Here is a 20,600-nt window from a genome sequence, read left to right on the forward strand (position 1 = left end):
CTGTGCTCCCCCCATGGCTGACTGGCTGCTGTGCTCCCCCAATGCCTGACTGGCTGCAGTGCTCCCCCATGGCTGACTGGCTGCTGTGCTCCCCCATGGCTGACTGGCTGCTGTGCTCCCCCATGGCTGACTGGCTGCTGTGCTCCCCCAATGCCTGATTGGCTGCTGTGCTCCCACCATGGCTGACTGGCTGCTGTGCTCCCCCAATGCCTGACTGGCTGCAGTGCTCCCACCATGGCTGACTGGCTGCTGTGTTCCCATCATGCCTGACTGGCTGCAGTGCTCCCCCATGCCTGATTGGCTGCAGTGTTCCCTGCCTGACTGGCTGCAGTGCTCCCCCCATGGCGGACTGACTGCTGTGTTCCCCCCATGGTGGACTGGCTGTAGTGCTCCCCCCATGGCTGACTGGCTGTAGTGCTCCCCCCATGGCTGACTGGCTGCAGTGCTCCCCCATGCCTGACTGGCTGCAGTGCTCCCTGCCTGACTGGCTGCTGTGCTCCCCCATGCCTGACTGGCTGCAGTGTTCCCTACCTGACTGGCTGCTGTGCTCCCACCATGCATGACTGATTGCCCTGATGCACCATCCAGGAGGATTAATGACATTCTTTTTTTGTTTGTTTTGTGTTTTTTTGTTTTGTTTTTTGAGACAGGGTTTCTCTGTAGCTTTAGAGCCTGTCCTAGAACTAGCTCTTGTAGAGACCAGGCTGGCCTTGAACTCACAGAGATCCGCCTGCCTCTGCCTCCCAAGTGCTCGGATTAAAGGCATGCGCCACCACCGCCGTCTTTAATGACATTCTTGGTCTCAGAGAACTGTAGCTGCCCTGCCACATCCTGGCAGCACAAAGCCATCTGGTATAAAGACACAGAAACAGCTTCCTTGGTGCCTCCAGCTTGCTGCTTGCCCATGTCTCCCTGACCACAAACTCATGGAAGGAGACCTGAGTGACCGGGAAGATGCAGAAGAACTCTAGTGCCAAACTGCAGCAAGCAAGGCATGCAGTCACCCTTGGGGGCCTTGCATGATCTATGAGTGATACACTCCATGGCTATCCTCAGGGGCCTCCTCTTCCCCAACACACACCCTCTGAGCACTGTGGAGAGTGATCTATACATGACACAGTCTTCAAACTCTGAAAACTTCCACCCCAAGGATTTAGTCTTCATTAGGCAGACAAAAAATAAATTAAATAAATAAAATTAAATTTAAAAAAAAGGGTTCCAAGACTAAAGTAAGAGTACCTGCCATATTTCTTTAGTTTTTGAGACAGATTGCATGTTTCGTTTTCTGAGGCAGAGTCTCTCTATGTAGCCCTGGGTCTCTTAGAACTCTCTATGTAGACGAGGCTGGACTTGAACTCACAGAGATCCACTTGCCTCTGCCTCTTGACTGCTGGGGTTAAAGGTGTGTACTACCAGGACCGGCTGCTCTACTCTTTTAACCACTAGGCAAAAATGGGTTCACAGATTGTGGGATTGGACAGGACTTTCTCAGACAGGTCTTCATGCAGGTTGTCAGGACACACTCAATCCTGACACTAAGGACACACTCAATCCTGACACTAAGGAAGCACTCCTGCTCTTTCCCTCGCTCATTCCTTGTTGTAATAGGAGCAGCAGGGCTGCACCCCGGCCGCACCCCAGCCGCCTGCTAGCTTATGCCTCGAAATAATTACACGGACACTGTATTCTTTTAAACATTGCTTGGCCCATTATATCTAGCCTCTTCTCGGCTAACTCTGGCACCTGGACTAGCCCATTTCCAATCATGTGTGTAGCACCCCAAGGTGCGCTTACCGGGAAGATTCTAGCCTACGTCCATCCTGGGTCAGAGCTTCATTGCGCGTGTCTGCCCCCGGAGAGAGGAGCATGGCATCTCTGAGCTCACGTCCTCTTCCTCCCAGCATTCTGTTCTGTTTACTCCTCCCACCTATGTTTTAACCTATCAGGGCCAAGCAGTTTCTTTATTGCTTAACCAATGAAATCAACAGATTGATATATGACACTCCCACATCAATTCCTTCACTGTCTCTTGAACGTCTGCTGAGCAGCAGTGATTGGCACACATTTTTCAGCAGCCCGGATTTCTCAGAGCATTCTAAAGCAGAACAATGAAAATCAGCTGCCCAGCGTCCTGCTAGACTAAGGTGCATGCAGAATCCAAACACACTAACAGGTCTCTGCTTAAAGGAAGCTACAGTACTTATCAATGGAGACAGGCTGTAAATACTTTGTAACCACACTCTTTGAGGAGTTACATGCAGGAACTTGAAGTACTCAGTCTATCTTTAACTGGGTAACCAGAGTGTGCCCACTGGCCAGAACCGCCCAAGCGACCCGATTCTACCTCCGTGCAGACAAACCCTTCAGGGGAATGACGTTGAGAATGCCATTCAAACACAGACACCATCTCATCCTCTGCCTGCTTCCTGCCTGCAGCTCAAAGAGGCCAGACCAAGAGAGGTACAAGGTCATCTGCCATAAACCAGAGGGCCAGGGAGGCATCAGAGGGCCAGGGAGGGTCCTGCCTGGCTCTGGAAGCAATCGCCTTGAAACAGGAGCCTAGATCGGGGTCTCTCTGCAATCTCTCCTGGGGCAGAGGTGAACCAAGTGACTGGGGAAGGGGAATCCCCGAAGGCTCTGAGACGGAAGCTTACAAGTGTCTACCATCATCTGCTTATGCAAGCAGAGCGTCCTTGACCCCTGCAGTCACTTCTAGAAAACCTGGATGGACCTCACACTAATCTCCATCCTCCTCCTCCACGTCATCCCCAGCACCACCATCCCCATCTTAAGCCTAGACCAAGGGACAGTCACGGAAGCAATTCCACAAAGGGCTGGAAGGGTGTCCAGTCTGCGGGCCACCTGAGGATTCATCACTGTCCGCTCTTCTTATCCTTGAAGAAAGCAACTATACAAACAGCAGGCGCTCTGACAAACGAGGAAGCATGCTGCCAACTCTACCAACACCCATGCACACTACAGGAAGGGCCACCAAAACCAAAGCAGGGGGCGGAGTGGAGGGATTGAGAGAGAACCTTGAAACCTGATAGATGAAGCAAGGATGTGAAGGAGTTGGTCCCCCTTTCCCGATGTCACTGTAATTGAAGCAGGACCCACACTACTCTGTGAGGCCCAGGAGAGAGAAGGAGGGGTCCCTCTACCCAAGGGAAGCTGAGCTCAGCCTGTTCTGAGGCGCAGCTCAAACAGCTGGCAGCTATGTTATTAGCACGTAACCAGAGATGTCTCCAGAACTCTGCCAAGAATCTAGCGGAGGGATCTAGGTAGAATCCTAAACTGGAGTCACAAGCTTGAGTTTCAGGAGTCCATAGCTAGCTCCAGACACAGCACGAAAGCACATGTCAGACCCATCTTTCCAAGGGAAACTATTCCAACTATGGGCAGAAAGGGTCGAAACGCACGGGGACCAGCACCATCACCAGTGGCCGGAAAGGCTTGTCAAGCATCAAAAATATATCGCTGCTGGTATATATTCTCTGGCTTGCAAGTCTGCCATCTAGCCCACACCCCAGCAGCCAGCTGCCCATGTGCCTACCTTACGCCTTGGTGCCGGCTTCCTTTGGGTTTTGGTTGCCGACCTGCAGTTCCCAGGGCGTTCCATTCCACCATTCTGCTGAACAGAAACTCCTTTCTCAATCACCCTACAGACTGTGTGGAGCTACTCCACATAGCACGGGTTGCTTGTGCACACGCCCGTGAATCTACAGCTTCTGTGCCTATTAAGTTATGCCCGACGGTTTCATCAGCCAGCAACTGCACTTTGAGGAAAAAGCCCTTTGCTGGGCAAGAGACACATTCTAAACCCAGGATACTAGAGACACCCAGCAGTGGGTGCCTTCAATTTTCCTGTGATCGATGGATTCTCAAATGACACGGGGGGAACTTGAGGGAGGATGAAAGCAATCAGGCTTGTGCTGAGTCCTCCAGTGACTCTGATTTTATTGGGGACACAGGAACCAGGGTGCAGTAGTTTGAATGTCCCCCACAGTCTCCAGCATTTCAACACTTGGTCCCTAATTGGTGACACTGCTTGGTGAGGCTTAGTAGGAAGTGCACCACCGGAGGCAGGCTGTAAAGGCCTTCAGTCATCCACGTTTGATCTCTCTACTTCCTGCCTGAGCTTTGAGATCTGAGCTCTCAGCTCGCTACTCCAGCAACCCTGCCTGCCTGCTGCCATGCTCCCACTACCTCGATGGTGATGGACTCTGGTCCTTCTGGAACTGTGAGTCCAAATAAACTCTTCCTTCCGCAAGTTGCCTTGGTCATAAGTGTTCTTATCACAGCAATGGAAATGTAACTAATACTTGAGGGAATCAGAAACGGGGAGTTTCCAGGATGGTGCATACGGGCCCTTGAAGCCTCTTAGTAAGCCTGACTCACTGTGTCCCTCTCATTACGACTTGTTATTTTAGTCTGCTGAAACTATAGCAATAACACCTTTGTTCTCCTGAAAAGCAAATTTAGAAAGAGAAAAGGAATCCAAAGGCAACTTCAAAAAACGGCCTTGAAGAATGCATACCCTGGATATAAAAGAGTACCGAATTTTCTCAGTTTTCCTGCTAGAAACCTCTACTTTCCAGTAAACGTGAGGCATTGTTCAGCTACATATTAAAAGCACACATATTCACAAAATAATGACATATAAATGACTCAGCCACCCAGTGGCTGGATTATGACACTATGTGAATGACTGTGAAGGCCACACCGCTTTCTGGCAGTTAGGAGAGCTGCCAGACCCTGGACTACACTCACTACAGTTTCCCACAAAGCCAGTTTGTTCTCATTCCTAACGAGCCTGCAGGTTCTCAGAGCGAGACAAAAGGACAGCGCTGTGGATGTGTGTGGTAAGAAAATGTTCACCCTGAGAAGATTGGGCGAAATCCAGTGACTTGGCAGGTGATGTTTCTTTTAGCGTCCTAAAGGCAAAGAGGATTTTCAGAACGGGGGGGCTTCCTTCTTCGGGTTAGAGCCCTGGCATGAAAACCTCAGCTTACCTGACTACCGGCTTTCTTCTCTTTGTACAGTTCCCGGCTGCCTCTTCTCTTCAGGGAACTCTGAAAAAGATGCAAGCGTCGCTTTGTTACTCAGGGGTCGCACATGACAGCCGGCACTTGTCCCTCCTGGTGAAGCTACTTGACTCTAGAGAAAACAACACCCCTCTCCGTGACATTTAACTGAGGTTGTGTGTGTTTGGCGAGTCTCTGAAGTACCGAGGTAGTTGATGTTCTAATTACTGTCGCTGGGGAGCAGTTCTCGGTTACTCTGTTTAAGGCACCAAGTGGGCGGCTTCCATGAATTAACGGTGAAGAAAAGGCAGAAAGACAAACACAGGAAGTTTTAGAAACAGAAACACCGTAGTTCTGAATGTGGCTAATTTCCTAATTACACTCTAACTACTATCAGAATTAATTTGTGTGTTCTCAAAGGTCGGATTAAAAAAGCAGAGGCTCTTATGGAGAAAACATAATCTAGGTTGCAATATTATTAACAACCTGATACCATTAAAGCAACCCTTTAGGAATATTTTAAAGCTCTTAAGTTATTATTACAAAGTAGCCTTGGATCATGTACCTGCCTAGATTCCATACAGTCACCGCTCAGTCTGTGGACGGGATCTCCTGGATCCTGGAGAGACCAAACTCCATGGAAGCTCAAGTCTCTTAAATAAAATGCTGCAGTATTTGCATACGACCTATGAACTCCTGGCACACTTCGAATCATCTCTAGATTATTTATAATGGCTGGTATAATGTAAATACTATAAACTAAATAGTAAACACCATACTGTTTAGGTGGTGATAAGAAAAATATTCTAGACACATACATGTTCTATACACATATAATTTGTTTTCAAATATTTTTAATATGCAGTGGTGCACGCCTTTAATTCTAGCACTTGGGAGTCAGAGGCAGGCTGATCTCTGAGTTTGAGACCAGCCTAGTCTACAGAGTGAGTTCCAGGACAGCGAGGGCTACACAGAGAAACCGTGTCTTGAAACCAAAACAAAACTCAAATCAAGGAGGCGAGGCAGCAGCAAGCTGACTTCATTAACTCAACACAGCTCCCAGCTGAAGTAACTCCCTCTCTGAGTACCAGGCCTTGCAGCTATTGTAGAGATTTTAGGGGGGGGAGGGAACTCACCCTAACTCTAGTTATATCTTAGTCTCTGAGAGGCTGAAGAAGAAAACCAGCAACTGAAATGGGCAAAAATATCATGAAGGCTAGCCAAGAGGGCTGAGGCACGGTCTCTAAATGCTAGCTACAGTACTGGCTTAATTTCCTTTCCAGTTTTTAGAAAAGGCAGGGTCAAACTAATTTAATTGGACAACCAACCCCATGCGGACAATCCCCACTGAGGATTGTCTTGTGTAATTCTGGGTTTTGTGGAGTTGATAATGAAAGCGAACCATCACAGAAGGAGGGAGAAGTGTCTGCTCCTTCCAGGGTTACAGGAACTAAGATTCTATTAGTTCTCGATCCAGAGCTGAGATGTAGGAAGAAGGTGGTAGTGGCCAGCCTGTCCGTCACACAGTGTGCCCTGGCTGGAACCTGAAGCCTTTTTCCTCCTCTTCACCTGTACTAGTTACTCCCCTGTGGCTGTGACAAAAACAACCTAAAGAGTTTATTTTGTGCTGGGCAGTAGTGGCGCGCGCCTTTAATCCCAGCAGTCGGGAGGCAGGGACAGGTGGATCTCTGTGAGTTCAAGGTTTGATCTACAGAGTGAACTCCAAGGCAGGTAACATAGCTACAGAGAAACCCTGTCTCGAGGAGAGAGAAAAAAGTTTATTTTGGCCTCGAGTTCCAGAGGGCTAGAGTCCATAATAGCGGGGAAGGCCAGGCGTGCTGGCTGGAACAGGAACTTGGCTGGTTATGGTTCTATTTACACAGAGGAATCAGAGAGGGAAATGGGTGATTAACCCTCACAGCCAGCCCCCAGTAAAGCACTTCCTCCAGCAAGGCTCCACCTCCCAAAGATGACATCACCTCCTCACACCGCATCAACAACGGAGGAGTAAGTGTTTAAATATGAACCAATGGAAGACGGTTCTCTTCCAAACCACCACATGGAAGACAGTAACTGCAGGGGCCCAGGACTTACAACTTCCTCTTAGCTGCAGTGCAGAAAAGATCCCCTTTCCTGGGTCTGCTCAAAAGGACAAGGATGATCTTAGCAACTGCCCTTCATTGGGCACTTAAAATCGGGCACCATGCCAAGTCCTCCATTACCTCTGTCATGGCTAAATCCTTGTCCCCTCCCAGCTCCTATGCTGAAGCCCCTAAGATCCTGTGTGACGTGTGAGGAAAGAAGGGTCTCTGGGAGATAACAGGATCTGGTGAAGTCCTGGGGTGGGGCCACCATAATGGGACTGATGTCATCTTAAGAGAAAAAGACACCAGTGCTTCTTCTGAGTGCCTAGAATGAGCCTCCGAGGATGCAGCCTCTGAAGGCCGCCAAGGAGCCTTGGGTAGGGCTCAGCCTTGCTAACGCTCTGACCCTGGATGACCCTGGACTCAGGGATTCCAAAACTGAGAGATCTGTTGGTTAAGTCAGGGCTTTCTGGAGGCTTTTTCTATTCCTGGTATCTTTGTGCCTGGCAAATTTTCATGCGCCTTCAAGCACTAGCTATAAGGAGTATCACTATAAAACACTCAGCGGTGATAAACAATAAGGAAACGTACCTAAAAACAATTCTGCTAGACACAGAATTTTCCCGTCTATTAAAGACTAAGGCAAACCTGCGTTCTAATGTGGTGTCGTGCTTGTTTACTTCTCATAATGAGCGGCATCTTGACGGAGTAGTTGGCAGTACAGGATGTAAAACATCTTCAACGTTTTTCATAGTTGATCAATATTTTGATTTCATGATTGTCAAGGCTAAGAACACCACTTGGCATGAATATGTAGTAAAAATAAAAAAGCAGAAGTATATTTAGAGCCTTTTCAGAAACGGCTGGAAATTCTCTCCTAATCTCAAGGCAAATTCAACCAAAAAAAAAAAAAATTATAAAACCCGAGTCAGCAACTTAGACAACAATCTTTAAAAAGAAAACATTTTTTAACGCAATATAAGCCTAAGTTATGCTAACGTGAACTAATATGCCGAGGAATGATGGTAAAAAAACATAAAATTTTTACTTCTGTAACTAAACCATTATGCTCTTATAAGAGCCAATTTTCTTTTCCAGAAAAAAGAAAGGAAGGAAGGAAGGAAGGAAGGAAGGAAGGAAGGAAGGAAGGAAGAAAGAAAGAAAAGAAACCTGAAATTCCCAACACAATCTGATCCACGGGAGTCTGGGGCAGCGTCCTCTGGTGTCAGGGGGCGTGAGGACAAGCACCGTGAACGTGCACATAGCACATGTTCCACATGAAGAAACAGTGAAGCCCCATGGTGACAAGCGAGGGCCCTACCAGATATGGGGTTGTGAGCCCAAGTTTAAGAAGCTCAGGCGTACACTGCCCAGCCTGGGCCATTGTGTTACAGCAGCCCAAGCTAACAACACTACCACCTGGAGCTGAATGACAGAAAGGAAAGGGGATGGATCAGTGCTGACAAACTGAAGACTCAGATGGTGTTGACACGCTCATACTAGGGACAGCAGCTTTGGGACGTCACCCTATGCTCTTGGTCCTGGTTCTCTGGTTGTCAGAGCACCTTCCAAGGATCACATAGTCTCTTAATCTCCTAGGAGTTTAGCTATTTTTTTTTTCTTTTTATTTTCTGAGCCTCTAACTGGCATGTTTTCTTACCCCCTCCCCCCAAAAAAGTCTTGCCTTCCTCCGGCCAAGAAGCCCAAAGAACTGTCCTGTGAAGCCACCCCACTGCCGAGGCTCCTCGTGCACGGCTATGAAAATGTACTTGTTGGCACTCTGGAGGCTTCTGGAAGATCTGAGCTGCAGACAGCTCACATCCTTATTTGGAAAAGTCAGTGAGAAAACTGTCATCAGAAGGCAAAAATACCCCAAAGTCATGGGGGGGGGGGATTATATTAAGACACGCTGGGCTGATGAAAAGTGAAACAATAGGAACCAATTCCCAGTGGCCAAAATCTGAGGAGGTGAGAAGGGACAGGCAAGGAAAATGACCTGCCAAAAGCTACCAGGTCCGTGGATGGACACGGACCACCCAGTAAGTACACCCAACCTATTAAATACAACTTTCCCCCAGGGAACTCAGTGATAAGGACAACAGGACAGGGCACATGCAACCTTGAGGATCAGGACCCACAGGTGCCCTGGACCATACGAGTTGGTTGAATAATTCATTTCACACCCTATAGACATGTATCTTGAAACCAATTTATTAAAGATTGCTTGAAAATGTACTGCCAAATAATATCCAATAAACTGAAGGTAACAATAGTAAATTATACATGAAGAAAAATGAGAAGCCATGGCCATTATAAAATCTTAAGGACGATTCATGCAAAGCAAAGTATCCCCCTAAACTTTAAGAACACCAACTCTTTGTGAGCACACAATCACATGGGAATCAATGTCACCACCGAGCATGGTACAAAATAGCCAATCAGAATCTGGTTTTCAGAAGCCCTGACTGACTCCCTAAATAAAGAATCAATAAGCAGCCCTTGCCTGGTGATAAAAGTTGGAAAGTCATGCCAACTGCCTGAAGACAGAGCTCTATCTTTGAGCACAATTTGTCTCTGGGAAGAGTTGGCTGTGGTGGCACTTGCTAGTACTCCCACAACTCAGAAGGTTGAGGAAGGAGGACCAAGGTACAAGCCAGCCTGGACTACACTAGGAGACACAGTCTTTAAAACAAACAAACAAACAAACAACAAAGCAATCTGCCTCTTCTGCCTCCACCTCTGCCTCTGTCCTCTCTGATTTATCACAGGGAAATAACCCAGTCTAAAGACCGGCAAAACTATATTATTTGGCAGGGAACTCCCACAGCCGATAAACACCTTCAGTAATGTGGCAAGATATAAGATCAACTAAAAAAAAAAAAAAAAAATCAGTAGCCCTCCTATATACAAATGATAGAGAAACTGAGAAAGAAATCGGAGGAGCATCACCCTTCACAATAACCACAAATCACACAAAATATCTTGGGGTAACACTAACCAAAGAAGTGAAAGACTTGTTCGACAAGAACTTTAAGTCTTTGAAGAAAGAAATTGAAGAAGATACCAGAAAATGGAAGGATCTATGTTGGGAGCAGTGAGACCCCAGATCCTGAATTTCTTGTAATCCCCTGATCTGAGTGCCTACAACTGCTCTGAGCACGAGACCTTCAGGAGTTCCTGATGGCAGGAGAGTGGTTTCTGGTGGGTTTGGCTGGGGCGTGGCTATCTCTATATAATCTGCCACTGAACACAATAAGGGGGCATTCTTGGGGAATTCAAGGATGACCCGTGTTGCTGTCTCTCTGTCTGTGTGTGTCTGTGTATTTTAACCTCCAGCCCCCTTGCTTGAAGCTCGGGAACTGGGTGCCAGCGCACAGAGCACAGACACGGGGATGCGGTGGGTGGCAGATCTCCCATGCTCTTGGATAGGGAGGATCAACATAATAAACATGACAATCCTACCAAAAGCAATCTACAGATTCAATGCAACCCCCACCGAAATCCCAACACAATTCTTCACAGAAACTGAAGTATTGAAAAAACAATACTCAACTTCATACGAAAAAACAAAAAACCCAGACTAGCCAAAACAATCCTGTACAATAAAAAAACTTCTGGAGGCAGCACCATCCATGATAGCAGCATAATAAAATAAAAGGGAAAACACATTGAAAAATGAAGCAGAGTTGAAAAATTATATAAACAAATATAACTAAAACACTGTGCCCTTCCCAGAGAGACTTCAGGGGTCATTTCTTCGGATGCATTGTGACTAGAAAGACTATTGTTTTCACTTCGTTTCCAAACACAAAAGTACATGGGGTTGTGAGTGACACCTCGTAGTGTTTTATAGCCATCTATCACAATTTTCTAGTTTGACTTAGGGTATCGTTTTAATTAGTGTCTTGTTGCCATGATAAAAAAAAAAATCCCTTACAAAAAGCAGTCTGAGGACACGCGGGTTTATTTTGACTCCATCGTGGTACAGAAGTCACGGTCACTGAAGGTGATTGTGGCTACACTGTTTACAGTCTGGAAACAGAGGGGGAGAAAAGCTCCCTCTGCCTTGCTAGCTTCTGCAGTCCAGGACCAAGCCAGCAGGAAGGAGTGGTGGTACCGCTTTCCTTTGGGGCGGGTCTTCCTGCTTCACTTAGCCTAATAGAGATAAACCTCACGGGACTGGCCAGAGGCTATGTAATCTGAGTAATCCCTCTCAGATGAGTCCAGGGGCTTGTCCCATGGGTGAGCCTATATTCTGGAACCTTGACAGTCAATATTCGCCATCAAAGGTACCATCCCAGATAATCGAGTATACTGTGAGACTCATAGCCATCACATTTGTTGTTAAAACTCAGTGAATAAAATAATCCAAGACCTGTGCATTTCAGTAAAGGAAACCATCTCTAATTAACAATGTGGATTTAGGGGGAAGTCTGTAATTTATTTTCAAGTGCAAGACAGATAGATAGATAGATAGGTAGGTAGGTAGGTAGGTAGATAGATAGATAGATAGATAGATAGATAGATAGATAGATAGATAGATAGATAGATAGATAGATAGATAGGGCAAATCAACAGATGAGATAAACCAAGTGTGCCAAAATCTCAATGTACACCGTAAGTGAGGGGAATAAAGATGTTAACTATAAAGTTAGGTTTACCAAATGTTTGAAAATGTTCATGATAGCTGGGCGGTAGTGGCACATGCCTTTAATTCCAGTACTTAAGGAGGCAGCGGCAGACAGATCTCTGTGAATTCAAGGCCAGACTAGCCTGGTTTACAGAGTGAGTTCCAGGAAAGCCAGGACTGTTATACAGAGAAACCCTGTCTCAAGACACAAAGCAAAAAAAGAAAAAGAAAAAAAAAAAGGACAACGTTTATGATAAAATAGGAGGAAAACATTAGATGTGTAAGTTTTTAAGGTCACTGAAAACAGTTAGCATAATGCTGCACAACCATTAAAATGATTATTACAAATACTTAGAGACATGAAAATTTTTTAATATAACCTTGCTCTTTTCAGTGTAAAATAAAAGCCAAAAAATAAGATACATTTGTCTTGAAAATGTTTTGTGCTGATACACTTGTAAAATGCCAACACGGGGGCCTGGGATGCTGGCTCCGCACTTAAGAACACTTGTTGCTTTTCCAGAGGATCCCAGTTCAATTCCCAGCACACACACGGCTTCACACAACCATCAGTAACTCCATCCTGCCCCTGGGTATCTGATGCCCTCTTCTGACCTTTGTGGTACCAGGCATACATGTAGTACACAGACAGACAGACATGTACATAAAATAATAAAACAAATCTTTTAAAAATTGAAATGCTGCCGGGCAATGGTGGTGCACACCTTTAATCCCAGCACTCGGGAGGCAGAGGCAGGCGGATCTCTGTGAGTTCGAGGCCAGCCTGGTCTACAAGAGCTAGTTCCAGGACAGGAACCAAAAGCTAGGGAGAAACCCTGTCTCAAAAATCCAAAAAGAAAAAAAAAAAAAAAGAAAAATTAAAATGCTAAAAGCTACTTGTCAATGAGTAGCAGAATTATGAGTGACTACAGATTTTAAAAATTCCATTAAAAAGTCAAAAATTCATAGATGTTCTTCGAGGCACAATGGTATTATATCCTGATAAATACATGGTAGGTAGAAAATATTTTACTTTAAAACAAAATGCTTTTTTTCCCTCTACCAAACAACACAGCTGAACAGCACGATACACGGAGGGTGCTGGTGACTTAGTGACTTCCACTCATGCCCACAGCTGACTGGGAGCTGCTGTCCAGCACAGTACGAGAAGACAGAACCCGCATCCAACACCGCTGGTCCAGATAAAGATCAAAACCCAGAATTCCAAGCACAGCTTCTCCTGAATTCGCACTGTGTTTGAAACCCTGCAAAGCTGGTAACTCCCTTTAGTCAGGCATGACTATATCATCCTTTCGAATCAGGAAAGACTGTTGTTTTAAGGATAGTTTAACCAAACATTCAACACTCTAATTAATAAGCCTTTGTCCACCCACCTCCCAGAGCTGGGTGAGACTGAGGGACCCTGAGCCTCACACCATGCAGAAATCAACAGGAAATTAAACAGGATTAACTTCCAGATAAGATTAGCTAGCTCTGTGTGCCTGGGGCCCCTCGTGGGCATCTTTGCAGAGGGCACCACAGGGTCTAATGGGCACTTGGAGCTAGAAAGCGGAAGTCCCGGTCTCTAATCACCTTCCTGGGCTCAGAGTTTCCCATCTGGAGGCTCCCTTACTGGGTGAAGTATAGCGTCCATCTGACTTACTGACCTGAATCTGCCTAGATCCCCGTTATCTAGAGTCACAGCCTGGGTTCATTAATCATCCACCACACTGCTCAAACACTGGCCTGGCTGGCACCATACAGAAAAGCCATTCCAGTTCTAAGGGCAAATCTCCAGCAATTCTTGTCTCCAGGCAGTGGCTGCTTAGACCCTAACCTCCGAGCATTTACTAAGGCATAACGCAAATGACGTGTGGAGGTGGGGGTGGGGAGAGCTTGCCCCGTGGCGTTTCTTGTAGACCGGAAGCTTTCTCTGTTCTCCATGCCTCCATGTTGTCTGAGAATTACAGTGATTTAATTACGCAAAGGCAGTAACTGGACTACAGAGGAGGGGCAGGATGTGTACAAAGCCCCCAAGAGGCCACAGTGCAACTCTGACACAGGGGACACGCTGCCCAGACCTGGTAAGAGCTGGGAAGAAACCTGTGCCCAGTGAAAGGCAACCTGGGAACAGAAGGGCTTCAAGAGCAAGAGCTGCCCCGGGGGCTAAGAATGGGCAGGGGACTGGACAGATAGCAGGGCTGCAGCAGCTCGCCCTCAGCTGTCTTGCGCATGCCTTGAAGAAAGAGATGGCCAGGAGAGGACTACACTGGAGCAGCCTTCTTTGGAGGCACACAACCACCTCCGCTTTATGTGGTGAAAGATCAAAGAAGGCAGTTTCATCAGCTCCAGGGTTGAGGGCCCTTATTTAAGAAAATGTTCTGGGTAGGTGGCTTGATACTCCAAACCCTAATCATTTCTGCTACTGTATTATATTTATGAGACAGACTATCTCACAATTTGAAAGCGTGGTCAGTTGCCAGATCAAACGTTCCCAATGCAGCCCCTCAATAGCTAATTAAGAGAGCCATGATTGAGCCACCATTATCTGCTAGACCCCCACTTGGAGAATCCGGGCTCCAGTCTCAGATACTATGACACCACAAAAGAGCCCAGAAAGCATCCTTCCTGCAGCCTGGCAGCACCGAGCGAGCTCCCACAGCTGCTGTCTTGCTGAGGATGCAGCCAGGTGGACCAACTCACAGGCAGAAACCACACAGACAGGGACAGAAATAGCCTCGTCAGGCACAGTTTGTGTACACTTCTGTTGAAATGCGGGGCTGTGGTGCTTGGGCGCTGTGCCTGGGTGCGTGCCCATGGGGGCGGGGGCAGATATGTCTGTTCCTTACTTGGGGGCTTCTAAATGACATCAAATCTATAACTAGCTCCACCCACTGCTGTGGTGAGGCCATGATCAAGGCAACCTATAGAAAAGTCCATTGGAGCTTACAGTTCTGGGGGATAGAGCCCTTGATCATCATGGCAGGAAGGAGGCAAGCGAGCAGGCAGGTATGGCGCTGGAACGGCGGCTCAGAGCGCATGTCTTGAGACAACAACCATATGTCAGAGGGAACCGAGAAACAACATGGACTTTTAGTGACATGACTTCTTCCACAAGGCCACACCTCCTAATCCTTCCCAAACAGTTCCATCACTGGGGACCAAGTATTCAAATGCATGAGCCTATGGGAGTCATTCTCATGCAAACCTCCACACCACTCGGATGGGGGCTTCCTTATTTATGATTGGGAATAGCAGCAATGATTGGCCCTGAGTGTGGCGGTTAGTATCCCAGCACACTAAAGGAAGGGGCAGAGGTATGTCTGTGAGTTTGAGGCTAGCCTGGTCTACATAGGGAGTTCTAGACCAGCTAGGGATAGTGACTCTCTCAAAAACAAGCCAATAATAGCAATAACCTTAGTGAAAGGGTTCCTGTAGGGATTAAATATTAAGCACAGTCATGTGCTTAATAATTGACAACCACAATAAGCAAGACTTAGGGTAAAGCCAATTATGTCTTTTCGTGGTTAGAATTTTAAGTGTTCATCCAAAAAAAAAAAAAATTAAGCATAGAAAAGGAGCCACTATGAGTCATTCTCACTTTCCTCTCTCTAGGAGAAACCAATGTTCAGAAAATAGCGTTCTCTATCTTGCACAGAAACGTATACTCGGAGGACAGATTTCAACTCTATGGGTTCCTGTATGTCCTTCCTGGGCGGTCTGGAGTAGCGCTCCACAGTTCACATGATGTCTTGTCGGGGAAATGTCTCACCCTTATTGCCTGCTCATACTCACAGGAGATTTTAACAGCAGAACTTTCCCACAACAAGGAAGGCATCACCTCCACCACCACGGGAGGTAAGTAGGTCAGTCTTTGAACAATGCTGCTAAGTACAGGCAAGAGCCAATGGGAGCAAGGACTTCACACACGATTTATGGGAGATGTCAAACCACTGGAATACAAGTTACAACAACCTTCTCTCCCTCCTGTCCGATCCTAACTACCGGCCGGGAAAGTCTTGGCTCTTCTTCAACATATTAAAATAAAATGAGCAGGAAGATGGGCACCTTCTAAATTAATCGGCTTTGTGGGGATTCTGGGCTGGGGTGGCCCCCAGGGGACATCCCCAGACAGCTTGCCTTGCCTCTGCTCCCAAGGCATCCGTCCCACGGCCCTGCCTCTCTCTCGGGCATTTTTACCAATTCCTTTCTTTCCAGTCCTCTGATCATTTCCGGCTTCCCATTTCTTCTTCTCCAAAACTAAAATCCAGACGCAAGAAGCTCAGCCTCTTTCACAAGGCTGCCCCTTCACATGGGAGGAGCATCTCCTGTTTTGTTCTAAATAACAGAACCGACCATGAATGGAGCTGTGGATTAGTATTGCAGAGTGGAGGATTTCTGTGAAAAGCGGGCCAAGTCTCTTCAGGCTGCGGAACATATAGATTTTCTAGATACCTCTAAAAAAAAAAAAAATGAACAAAACAGAGAAGGAAGAGAATGGAGGAGCTGAAACACAGGCAGAAGGCAGAGGGGCTGCCTTCCAGTCTCTGTTTTCTCGTGCTGTCTCTATAGATTCTAGACACTGTGCTTTCTGTCACCTATGGGTGATGCTTCCTTCTACATGGCTACCATGCTCAATTCTCCGTCACTTTCGGGCCCCTGGAGGCCTATTCTCCAACCTCGAGGGCATCTATCCTCTGTCAGCACTGACCCGTCTCTCTGTTCCCTCCACGTGTGGATGCCCAGCTACCACACATCGACCTTTCTTCCTTCTCTCCACAGCCTGCGGAGGACTTGATCATCTGGACTCTCTCCAGAAAGCCTCCACACTAGAAGCATCACCGTGGTGCCGCTGTCTAATAACAAGGTGGGTTGGGGAGGCCACAGTGGCACCTCTACTCTTTTATTAATGTATCCAGGGGTTTGGGGGGAGGGGAGTCGGTACCCGTGTGCATGGGCGGAAGCCAGGAGGTGGTGTCTGGTGTCCTGATCTATCACGCCCCACCTTACTCCCTGGAGAGTCGTGACTGTGCTGCAAGCACCCTTGCCCACTGAGCCATCTCCCTTTTCTTTCATTATTAACTAAATCTGCTCACTGGGCACTTCACTTACGTGTACTGTGCGTTCTGATCACTCTCACGCCCACCAAGCCCCACGCTCCTCCCTACGACCCTCTTCTCTATAGTCCTATCTTTTTTTTGTTTTGTAAGCTACTGAGTTTAAACGGGGCCGTCTCTGACTACTCACTGGAGTCTGAAGGCCTCACTAACGGCTTTGCAAGTGAAGATTCCCCTCTCCAAGATTCAAGTCTACCAGGGAAGAACAGGATCCCATAAACAATGCCCCCTATCCATGGCTGACTGTTGACGGGGCACTGGTGTAAAGGTCCAGGATAGCTGCTGTTGTGTGTGACTACAATGGCTGTGTCATCCCCAGAAGATGATACGTGGTAGCCTTTCTCCCCCTCTTTGAGTTTTTGAGTTCTTTCTCCTTTTCTATCTATAATATTTCCTAAGATTTAGTGGGGAAGGTATGAATGAGATTCTGGGCTGAGCACTCACCATCGCTTACTCTTGGGACCTTAAGCAGCCATGAGTCTTCTGCTCTGCATCCACTTTTAATGTCACCCATGCCCCTGGCAATACGGCTACCTCTCTGGTTGGAGGTACACATTCCATGCTGTGCAGGCCTTGCAGATAGATAAGTGCGCGTGTTACCTATGGGGAACACGCAACGCAATGCCACGTGCCCATTCTGCTAGTCACCAATGCGTCCTTACACACTCTCCCCAAAATCACAATGCACAGGAAACTTTTCAGAACACTGATTATCAGGGACTCAAGCAGATAGTAACACACCAATGTGATGGAGTTGGGTCTTGTATCTTATCTGTTGCTTTCATTGGTTAACTAATAAAGAAAACTGCTTGGCCTAATAGGACAGAAAATTAGGTAGGCAGAGTAGACAACAGAATTCTGGGAGAAAGAAGCCGAGTCAGTCAGTCGCCATGATTCTCCCACCCGACACAGCTGCAGGTTAAGATCTTCCCTGGTAAGCCACCTCGTGGGCTACATAGATTATTAGAAATGGGTTAGATCAGTATGTAAGAGCTAGCCAATAAGACGTTATAATTAATGGGCCAGGCAGTGTTTAAAAGAATACAGTTTCCGTGTAATTACTTTGGGGCATAAGCTAGCTGGTGGCCAGGAGCTGGGCGGCAGGAACGCGAGCCCGCAGCTCATACAACACCAATGTTCCAGTCGCACTGGAGCAGCCAATGGTGAGTATACCCAAGTGTCTGTCAAAAGATGGATGGACAGCCACAGTGTGGTTCAGACCTATGCTGGACTTATCAGACAGAGAAAGAAGAAAGAGCAGTTCTGCTGTGAGACAGAAACAGGCACAAATACTGCCTGATTCCACTAAGACACGACACCTAGAATACACAAATTCACAGAGACAGAGAAGAAAGCAGGGTTAGTTCCCGGCTGCTAACCAGTGGTATCGCTTAAGAAGTGCAGAACACCTCTCTGGGATTGTAAAAATGTTCAGGAGACAGCAGTGATAACTGCTTGCCATTGAGGGAAAAGCCACTCAATGGCATGCTTAATCAGAGTTAAAATAGCAACTTGTACATTGTGTGTATTTACTATAATAATAAATATAATTAGACCCAGATTGGTCTGCTTTGAGAGTTTGAGAGGTACACCCACAACTCTCGTATGGGTTCCACGGCTGAGTCGGGGTGTCACCATAGACCCTCATGATTTACTGCGCTGGCCCCCCACACACAAAGCTATATGTTCCCTTTCCTCTCCTTTTATGGCTTCACAGCTAAGATTAGCCAGCTCTGTTTTCAATCTGTAAAACCCACACTGGAGCGGGCCCACACTGTTTATAAACGTAGTGATGGCAGCTTTTAAACACACCAAAGCTTCGGCAAAGAGTTTTTGCCAATGGCTTTTTTTTTATGTTAATATGCTTTCTATAATTTGTATTTTTTTCCACCTCCTCTACTGATACTTCAGGGCTGTCTGTTCTAATAAACTATCATAGGATGCTTCCTTCCTATGTAAATAATTTCTCCCGCACTCACGAAAAGGGATTTCTAAAATTTACTTTAAAAAAAAAAAAACCCAGTGGGAGAAATTTTGATCCTTCACAGAGTTATTAAAGCTCAAGATCTGTTGGAAACACATGTTTTATAATCAAGAAAATACCTTCTGCAGTGTCTGCTACAGGTGTTTTATATGCACACGCACGCACACACCTGCGAACACAACACCGTCTCCTGGAAAGATGGGAGAAAAACGGCAGGCACAGAAGGAGCTGGAAAGATTGGAGGTAAGAAAATGGGGGCCTAAATCAGGGAAAGGTCTGAGTCTCATCTTCTTAGCGCAGTTTCTAGTGTGTGCTCTCTCCACCCCTAAACTAACCGAGAATGTTGGAACAGCAGAGCAGACGGCACATACACCAAAGGACTGCCATGCAGAATGGCAGGAAAGTTGGTGCACACATGGCTTCTATTCTGTGTCTGGTAGCTTATTCTTTTAGAGTTGAGGTGTCTCCTGACATACAGGAGGTAGATATTACTCTCATGTCAACGTACAGAAAGAAGCTTGCTGGCTTACGGCCAGATTTTGAGCTCGTCCCTTGGAAGTGCGAGCCTCCCCTACATCCCCACATAGCCTCTCACTGCTGAGGACTCTAGATGAAGACAAACCCAAGGCCTTGAATGGATGGCTACTTCTGTGCTCATAGCACTCAGGATCTGGATGAACAACTGAGGTCTGCCCAGATTCCAGGAGATGATGAGTATATGATGCTGTGACCTGGTTATTTTGGGGGCGCTCCAAAGAGGGTGAGCTGGGAACTATGCACTCCTTACACAACCAGAGATGCTCCATGCATCTGGATTTTAGAATAGAAGAAAGGACTCCCGGGTTCAAGTATGAAAGAAAGCATAGATCCACAGCACCGCACCAGCTCCACCCTAAAGGTCCCAGGGCTCTGTCAGTCCCCTTAAGAAACCTAGACTCCATAAGCTCGTGACCTTCCTGTGTCCCACCTTCTCCGGGCTCTAGCAGCCACCTGCCAAGGTCTAATGTTTTCTGAGACTCTGGTAGAAACAGGAGGCCTATTTTCACCACAATCAGCCATTCACGACCATTGCATTTTCTCTAAAAATGTGTGCCAATTACATGCCCTTTCAAAGGCCCCCTGCTTGGGCAGGCAGCATGCCCTTAAGTAAGGGCCTCATTATGGTACTCTGCCTTTTGAAATGTTTTCTTCTCCGGAGACTGTTTTCATGCTACTGATAACGAGTGAGAGCCTCTTCAATTTCCCTACAGGCGGGGTCTCAGAGTGCCCTCTGGAGAAGGTGCTCTCACCCTGAATTAATGATGGAGAGAAAGGCTGAAGCTTACATGGTCCCGGGCATAGGAAGGCGAGAAAACCAACTCCTCAACCGCAAAGAGCCAGTGTTCCGGCCTAATCTGCAATCAGCACAGCTCTCTCGTAGGCCTCCTTAATCTGACTATGCCATATGGCTAAAAACCTGCCGAAGGCTCAACACAGACTGGACCGAGCCTCTCAGGAAAGATGTTTGACAATGCTGCCTAACCGTCCTCTGCCTTGAGAAGAGCAAGCGTTAACTTGTTGACACTAAGCCTCAGAGGCAAATCTCCTATAAATCCTCTCGATTCACAACCTAAAAACTGGTCACTACTTTCCCCTACATCCCAATCCTCATCCCCTTTCGCCTTTTCCCTTTCTGTTCCTTGGCAATGAATGACTGTCCCAGACTGTAAAAATTGGAAGGAGAAAGGGAGGGGGTTTTTTCAAGGCCGGTATAATCTGTGC

At 47.0% G+C, this 20,600-nt stretch overlaps 1 protein-coding gene and 1 pseudogene across 4 annotated transcripts in view; one reads left to right on the forward strand and one right to left on the reverse strand.

Annotated features, from left to right (window-relative positions):
* The window catches only part of Mtcl1 (microtubule crosslinking factor 1), a 124,509-nt gene that overhangs the window by 52,352 nt on the left and 51,557 nt on the right, over positions 1 to 20,600 (reverse strand). For all 4 annotated transcript variants that reach the window (XM_026789483.1, XM_005367576.2, XM_013353952.2 and 1 more), the window contains exon 4: positions 5,013 to 5,072. In XM_026789483.1, coding sequence (XP_026645284.1) covers positions 5,013 to 5,072 — 60 coding nt within the window. The remainder of the gene's footprint in view (positions 1 to 5,012; positions 5,073 to 20,600) is intronic.
* Positions 7,453 to 20,600, forward strand: part of LOC102001520 — a 40,973-nt pseudogene continuing 27,825 nt past the window's right edge.

Source organism: Microtus ochrogaster, unplaced genomic scaffold, assembly GCF_000317375.1.
Source record: "Microtus ochrogaster isolate Prairie Vole_2 unplaced genomic scaffold, MicOch1.0 UNK20, whole genome shotgun sequence".
Classification (NCBI taxonomy): Eukaryota; Metazoa; Chordata; class Mammalia; order Rodentia; family Cricetidae; genus Microtus; species Microtus ochrogaster.